At 34.4% G+C, this 8,070-nt stretch overlaps 4 protein-coding genes across 4 annotated transcripts; 1 reads left to right on the top strand and 3 right to left on the bottom strand.

Annotated features, from left to right (window-relative positions):
- Nucleotides 1–17: 17 nt before the first annotated feature.
- LOC119664436 (cyanate hydratase-like) lies at nt 18–365 on the top strand (the record flags this gene model as incomplete). The annotated part of the gene is made up of 1 exon (XM_038073922.1): nt 18–365. A coding segment is annotated over one exon (348 nt), but the record flags the coding sequence as incomplete, so codon positions are not given.
- Nucleotides 366–526: 161 nt separating this feature from the next.
- On the bottom strand, nt 527–946 carry LOC119664437 (HTH-type transcriptional repressor NsrR-like). The gene has a single exon (XM_038073924.1). The coding sequence runs from the start codon at nt 944–946 to the stop codon at nt 527–529; it is 420 nt and encodes a 139-aa protein (XP_037929852.1).
- Nucleotides 947–1,107: 161 nt separating this feature from the next.
- Nucleotides 1,108–2,013, bottom strand: LOC119664438 (NADH oxidoreductase HCR-like). Its single transcript, XM_038073925.1, has one exon. The coding sequence runs from the start codon at nt 2,011–2,013 to the stop codon at nt 1,108–1,110; it is 906 nt and encodes a 301-aa protein (XP_037929853.1).
- Nucleotides 2,014–2,376: 363 nt separating this feature from the next.
- On the bottom strand, nt 2,377–3,108 carry LOC119664439 (hydroxylamine reductase-like). Its single transcript, XM_038073926.1, has one exon. It carries the CDS (start codon nt 3,106–3,108, stop codon nt 2,377–2,379), a length of 732 nt encoding a protein of 243 aa, XP_037929854.1.
- Nucleotides 3,109–8,070: the final 4,962 nt, after the last annotated feature.

Consider the following 8,070-nt stretch of genomic DNA (forward strand, 5'->3'; position numbering starts at 1 on the left):
ATGTCACTCAGCTTATTTTATCTGCAAAAGTCAAAAAGGGTCTTAAATGGAAAGACGTTGCAAATACAATTGGTTTATCAAAAGAGTGGACAACCGCAGCTTGCCTTGGACAGATGACATTAAACAAAACGCAAGCTGAACAAATCGGTAAAATTTTTGAACTATCAGACGAAGCCATCGCATGGTTACAAATTGTGCCACATAAAGGTTCATTATCTGGTGCACCAACCGATCCATTAATTTATCGTTGGCATGAACTTGTGAGTGTTTATGGTGACACTATCAAAGAGTTGATCCATGAAGAGTTTGGCGATGGGATCATGAGTGCAATTGATTTTTCAATGAATATGAAGAGAGAACCCTGAATCCAAAAGGTGAGGTTCGTGTTGTATTTCGGTAAATTTTACCGTATAAGCAGTATATACTTGAATTCAACAACGAAGTACAATCTTATTTTGTATTGTTTGAAAAACATTCGTCGCCATGGCGAATGGTAACTCTTGATTAAATATTTATTCTATCCATATCATTCTAATAGATTTCGTAACGGCGGATTGTCATTGACTAAATCAAATAAAGTATAGTTTTCTAGCTCTTGTAAAAATGCCTCTTTAGCTTTGACTAAATAGCCTTTTAGTCGACAAGCTGGGCTGATAATACACGCATCAGGTGAGCAGTTAAGTAATTCAAGCGGTTCAAGTTCACGAATTACCTTACCGATATTGATATGTTTGGGTAATAATTTTAAGCGGATCCCGCCATTTTTGCCTTGAACGGTATCAATATAACCAAGTTGCCCTAAACGGTGAACAATTTTGACTAGATGGTTGCGTGATATTTGATAGTGCTGGCTCACGGTTGTGATATTACTTAAAGTGCCTTGTTCTATATTAGCCAAATAAATAAGCACACGAATACCATAATCAGTAAAATTTGATAATTGCATACTTACCCTCTCCAATAACTTTAAATATATCAATAGATTACATTGGTATGATCAAGCCATACAATATAAACATATTTTATGGCGTTTTACCTTATATAAAACAGATCAAAAAATCAACCATATCATGCAATATCTTATGAATAAAAATGAGTAAGAAAAAATTAACTTAATGAGACTTCGATATCTGATTTAATGCTGCTCACACAGGCCAAGCGATAACCTTGATCAATGTCTTCTTGGCTTAGACCTAACATTAATGAAGATTCAACTTCTCCCTTAATCACTTTACATCGACATGCACCACAAACGCCGGCACGACAAGCTCCAATAATAGGTAGTTGAGCCGATTCTAATGCTGAAAGTAAATTATCATCAATATGTGCTGTTTGCTCAATACCAAAATCAGGTACTGTGATGGTAACAGTCGCATTGATATCTTGATTTTGTGGCGCTTGTTCTACAGGTGTAAAATTTTCATAATAAAACTGCGATAAATCAAAGTTTAATTCGGTAAGCGCTTGTTTTATTTCCTGCATAAAGCGAGTTGAACCACATAAAAAGATAGTTGATTCATGTAAGTTAGGGTAGTTTTGGCGTAAAAAATCTGCATTAACTCGACCTGTTGAATAATTACTAACTGAAAGTGCAGGGGATAACTGTTTTAAACTAATATGATAGTTAAACAGCGGATTATGTTGTGCTAGTTTTATCAGTTCTTGATGATAAATTATATTTTCTTCATCATAAGCGCAGTGTATATATTCAATTTTTACGGGTGGCAGATTATGCTGATCCATTTGTTGTAATAGGTATTTTGCCATAGCCATAACGGGCGGCGCACCACATCCAGCACTGAATAAAACAATTGATGATTTATAAGGGTGATCGATAATATTAAATTCACCAGCAATACTATCAAGTTGGATATTATCGCCAAGTTGCAATGAGTCAATTAACCAATTTGATACCAGTCCATCTGTTACACGTTTAATGGTAAATTTTATATACAGATCATTGGGTAATGAGTTTATTGAGTAGGCTCGAGTATGTTTTTTGCCATCAATCATCACTGATAATAATGCAAATTGACCGGGTTTAAAATCAAATGGTGTAGCAGGTTTAAAAACAAAACTAACAGTATTAATATGTTTAGTATAAACGACAATTAAATGTTAATTCATCTGGATATCGTGATACTTCCTGATAAATAGCAAAATATTTATTTTGCCAGGAAAATAATAAGGAAATTATCGACTATACTTATTCCACTCGAACGTGCCGTTTGTCAACAAGTTAGCAAGTGAAAGAAGAAGGAGATAAGGGTTGAGGTAAGGTACTTTTCCCCTTGTTTAACTTGGTTATGTCAATAACAATTTTTTAATATCGCTGATCAAGTCTGCGAAATTGTAAACTAATTAATTTAGTCCACATTATATTATGCTGCGGTTAGGTGCTAGATTGGTGGCTAAATCGTTTTCTACTGTACCTGTCGCACGAATATCAAATTTTTCTTGCAACAATGCAACTAAATTATCAGTTAAGAATGCCGGCATTGATGGGCCGGTGTAGATCCCTTTTACACCTAATGAAAGTAGCGTTAGTAAGATTACAATCGCTTTTTGTTCAAACCAAGATAATACTAACGTTAATGGTAATTGGTTGATATCACATTCAAATACTTCAGATAACGCAATCGCCAATTGAATTGCAGAATAAGCATCGTTACATTGACCAATATCAAGCAAACGAGGAATACCATTGATATCACCAAAGTTAAGTTTGTTAAAACGATATTTGCCACAGCCAAGGGTTAAAATTACACTGTCTTTTGGTACTGCATTGGCCATATCAGTATAGTAATGACGTTCAGTTTTAGTACCATCACAACCACCAATTAAGAAGAAGTGTTTAATGTTACCCGCTTTGATTTGTTCAACAACTTGTGGGGCAGCATTCATTAACGTGTTGCGTGCAAAACCAATGGTGATCATGTGTTCTATTTCAGTATAAGCAAAACCAGCTTGTTGTTCGGCACATGCAATGACTTGACTAAAATCATCACCTTCAAGGTGAGTGACACCCGGCCAGCCAACAATACTACGGGTGAAAATTCGCTCTGCATATTTACCGATAAATGGATTGATAATACAGTTTGATGTCATCACAATGGCACCCGGAAATTGAGCAAATTCGGTTTGTTGATTTTGCCATGCACTACCAAGTTACCGACTAAGTGTTTATATTTTTTTAGTTCAGGTACTTGCTGGTAACATTTCGCCATGAGTATAAACATTAATTCCTTTCCTTCAGTTTGTTCTAGATACATAACCGTTGGGGCAATTTATGTTGGTGGCTGTAATTTTGAATCAAGTTACATTATTCACATAATTTTATAAAAAAGTGACTTAATTAGTTTTTTAAAAGAATTTCAATAATTAATTGAGAATATTTCTTTTAACCAGTGGCAATTAAAACAAACTTAGTATCGAAGCAGTGTACAGAATAAAATGATTTTTATGTAATCAATCAAAAATATTTTCGTTTATTTGTAATGAAAATGCACTGTTCAGAGAGAAAATATGGGAACATCGGTCTTGTACTAAATTTAATGGCGCTAAATTATAACAGATACTCGTACCTCAGTTCCCAGCTGCGCGGCCAGGTAAAATGTATTAAGTGAGCCTGCAACTCGAGTTGAAACCGAATATTGCGTTCACAGTGCGGAATCAAGAGACGGTGCGAGTTCGCAGCTACAGAGAAGAACTCGAAGATAAGCGACTAAACACTTTAAAGAACACATAAAATAAAAAAATTTTTTATAAAAAAAATCAAAAATATTAGAAAAAGACAAAAGCGAAGTCATTAGTAAAAGTAAAGACGAGGAAAGACAACTATGGAAATTATGAAACTTTGAAAGTGGGTGTTCACCAGCGAAACCTGCTTATTAAACACACTGAAAAATTATGAGAATTCTAAGAAACTAAAACACAACATCATTGGCTGCACATTCATCTGCGTGTATTGCATGTTCATGTAACTGCATGTCTTATTCTGTCCTTACCTTGTAGATATGAGATCAGTCACTCGATGTTTAAAAAGTCAGGTATCAATTAGGCCGCAAGTGCAATTGTAGCGCATCAGACATACGAGTGAGAACGCAAGTATGCTGTTGTGTGTATAGGAAAGTGCAGAGGAATATATCCAGGGAATCAAAGATAAATACATATCAATGAGATATTCTCATATTCTCACACGCACAAGTGGAATATGCAAAGGAGATGAAGAGGGAAAATCCCAAAAATTATCAATCGCAGCAATAGAAACTGTGTTGAGCGTAATTCCAAGAAGTCTGGCAAATGCCAAGTGCCAAATGATTTTAGAAGAAAGAAACTATCTATTCTCTTATCGTTGTTTGTGTAATGTAAATTTGGTAATTAGGCTAAGCAGACTAAAAGTAATTAGTGTTTAGACTTGGAATGCCAAACAAAGCCTAGAAGCCGTGACCAGTGTACTATGGACCATTGTGTCACAATAATGCCATTCAAATGAATATATAAAATCAAACACTTGTACATATATATAAAAAAGTATATAATATCCATATATACCATTAGTAATATTATATACATGAATGTTTGGTCAGAGAGACAGAGATAACTGCTCATTAGGTTGAGGTCATTTTTACAAACCGTTTAGAATAGATACGTATTGGTCGCTTGACTGATAATAGAAGGATAGACTTTAAATAGTACGCTCTTCAATAATACAGCTTTGTAGATAAGAACAATATTTATGTAAAGATTTAAACAAGAAAGAATCAACAAGTAATTATAGATATAGCTTCATAAAATATTTGATTTGATTAATATAATAATAAGTTTGACGATTTACGTGTTTAGGGTCTAAAAACGACCCTAAAAATCTGAATGCAATCACTTAAAGTAATAAAGTTGAGTTGTTTATGGTTCATTTAATTTGTACTTATTTAAAACGCTGTAAATTTTTTTTTGAAATTGAATTTTACAATTAAAATTTTAATTAAGTTTCTCGAGTTCTTTTCGAATCTCCAATATGGCCGACCCAGCTTGGTCGTCCTTCCAAGTTTCTTTAAAGCGGATTGCAAATGTAATGACTTAAACACAAAATAGACTAACAGTTAATTTTATAAGGTTCACTTTGTTTGCTGTTTATGTTTTATTATTAATTTACAGTGTAACAGTGGGCTTAGAGTCAGGGGCTGTAGTAGGCTCCAACACCACAGCACGTTGCTTTCCATTTAAGATACTTTACTTATATGTTTGTTAACCGCTTTTTGATCATTTATGATTTGGTATGCTACTTAGTTACATAGATTATAAGTTTATTTCATTGTAACGAGCGATATGTAACTGGCAGCAGACAACTTACCGTCAGCCTATCTTTGCAGTGCAGAGAATTCAAAACTTAAAGCCTTAGTCCACATTATCTTTTTATTCCTAGCTTTGCATAAAGAGTTTTTGATGAATATGGAGTTTGCGTAACCCAATTTGCCAATCATTCCAATCTTTCCAGTCTGCCAGATATATAAAAATATAACATATTACTTCTAATTGACCACTGAGCGAATGACCTCTCCAAAATAAAAGTAGTATAAAGTGCAAGGTTGCACAGTCTACTTAAATTGAGAAGTGGATTTCGGTCGTATGAAGGAACGTGTATACTGATTATATTAATACAAATATATCACCATATGAAAGCTTGACCTATGCCTAGAGTTCCGCAACACGCTGTGATGCAGTCTGTTTAAAACTTTTAGTGAAAATATTTAAGCGTGCGTTGACTTGACTTGTTCCTAAGCCCGTATATAAAATAATGAGTTCAAGTCTGATTGACCAGAGTTACATGGATTGATTTCTTTTAGTAAAAATGTTTAATCGGCTGTAGAATTGATTTGTGGCTAAGCATCCTTACCCTTATACAGTGCCTTTCTAACCAAGCCTGAGTAAGCGGAGGAGCAAGTATACCTATTTATTGGAATTGTAATGTTTCACAGTCTCTAGGCTTGACTTATGGGTAAGCCCACACATGATATTGTGTCTTCCTAATTACACTGATTTCTATTGGCGGAAATGTTTCACTGTCCCTAGGATTGACTTGTGGCTAAGCCCTTCATCATAATGTTGTGTCTCATTTATCTAAACTTCTAAATCAAAATTTTTTTAGTAGAAATGTTTGATTGCCCCTAGGTCTGAACTAAGGCAAAGCGGGCACATCCCGATATGACTCCTTTACTTCAGCAGGTCTCACCGGACAAAGGAGTGTGTAAATTGATTTTTTTTAGTGGAAATGTATCATTAACCTGTAACTACACCTTAAGGGTTGGGTATAGCCCTATGTAATATTATTAGGTTTGCTCTCGCTTTAGAGTAAACGAGTGAACTTTACAATTCCTTTTTAGATACTTTATGTATTAATATTTGCAAATTTGTACTAAAGAAATATGTTTTAAAAAATCATAATAATTTAATAAGCGTCACTAGAAAATGTAATTGATATTTAATTAAATTTTTGTGGATATTTTTTTAAATATATATTAAAAAAATTATTAAAAATATTAAACAATATTAAACCATTTTTTCAAAATTAAACAGGAAAGTTTCTCAAGTGTGTAACGCTTCCGGTTGAATGAAAAGTGAAACCAATTAGCAAAAGTTGCCCATTTTTTTAAGGACACAAAACTCTGTGATCAAATTTGGGCTGCTTAAAAAAAAAATTGATGTACGATAAAAAGAGATAAAAATAAATATTATAATAAACATATATAGGTTCTGTACAGTAGCTGAGAAAAAAACATGATTTGTCTCATGTTAAGCAGAAGCCAAATCAATAACAACTTCAGCTGAGATTTTAAGTGACACAAGTGAAGAGATAGATACACTTTCCTCTAAGAAACCAAAGTTTAAGACTCATTAAGTCAAGGTAAGCAAAAACAGACTAAATGAAGTTGTGCAGAGATTAGAGAATTTTATTAAGTGAAAGACAAAGTTAGAAAAAAATGTTATTGGCTCGAAAAAATTGCCGATCTGCCAAAGCAAAATATCGAATTACGCCGACACGTACATTATGAGATACGGAGTCCAGCAACAAAGTTTGAGCCACAGCCCGAACTCAGAGCTGAGCTTCAATACATTTAGTACAGCAGCTACTTGTGTGACGAAATGTGTGAGATATTTTATGCTTAGCTGAACTACAGATTCCTATTGAGATAAACAAAGCTTTAACAAGACGCAACAGCAAACCATAAAGTATCTCACTTTTGTATGTTAGTTGGCGCTGCAGATACTCTTAGCTGCGTAGCTGTATAGCTGTACCTGGCTAAGCTGTGCTGTTGCTATTTGCCTGTTTTATAGTTATAGATTCAACAAACTAGTGTACGTGGCTGGCCATTCTGTTTTTTTTATGTTTATGCTGATCTATCTATCGAGCTCTCTATCTGCCAGTTTGTTCCTATTTACTTAAATATGTTTCGGTTTGCTAAAGTTGTTTATTTTTCCCAATTTTTTTTTTAGTTTTTATTTTGAATATTCACAAATTACTTGTTGTTCGGCATAAAAGCGTCTAAAACCGCTGACATTTATAAAGCAAACAAATGTAATATAATTTTAAATTTAAAATTTTAAACTTTAGTATTATAAAGCACAACAGCTTCTTGCACATAACCGACCAAACTAAGTCAGGCAGCCCAAAGGAGTTTGGAAAAAAATTACCAAACTCAGCAACCTTAAAAAGGCGAACGGCAAAGACAAATGCGCGGGTTGTGTCCGGCAGCGTAGAAATAAGACCTTAAAGTCTTGCAAGTTTGCTCGGTGGCCACTACCCGCTGCTGCCGCTGCAGAGAGAATGCAAGATGAAATGTTACTAAGTTGGCATTAAAACTTGGACACCCAAAAAGCGAAAGTCATCATTCAAAATGTGTTATCCCGGCTGTGCTGCGGTTGTGTCTATGGCTCTGTTAGCCATTAGCCAAGTGTGCAAGACAGTCAATGTCTTCGTAGTTGAACTTGACATAGGCAAAAGGATAAAGTGAAGTGCGCACATCTGCTCGTCTGTAGTAGTCCACGTTGTGGACGTTCTACTTTATTTGT

The sequence above is a fragment of the Teleopsis dalmanni genome, unplaced genomic scaffold (genome assembly GCF_002237135.1).
Source record: "Teleopsis dalmanni isolate 2A unplaced genomic scaffold, ASM223713v2 unscaffolded_contig_1921, whole genome shotgun sequence".
In the NCBI taxonomy this organism is placed as follows: domain Eukaryota; kingdom Metazoa; phylum Arthropoda; class Insecta; order Diptera; family Diopsidae; genus Teleopsis; species Teleopsis dalmanni.

Coding starts and splice junctions, on each gene's coding strand:
- LOC119664437 (XM_038073924.1), bottom strand. CDS start 946: ATGCAATTATCAAATTTTACTGATTATGGTATTCGTGTGCTTATTTAT.
- LOC119664438 (XM_038073925.1), bottom strand. CDS start 2,013: ATGATTGATGGCAAAAAACATACTCGAGCCTACTCAATAAACTCATTA.
- LOC119664439 (XM_038073926.1), bottom strand. CDS start 3,108: ATGACATCAAACTGTATTATCAATCCATTTATCGGTAAATATGCAGAG.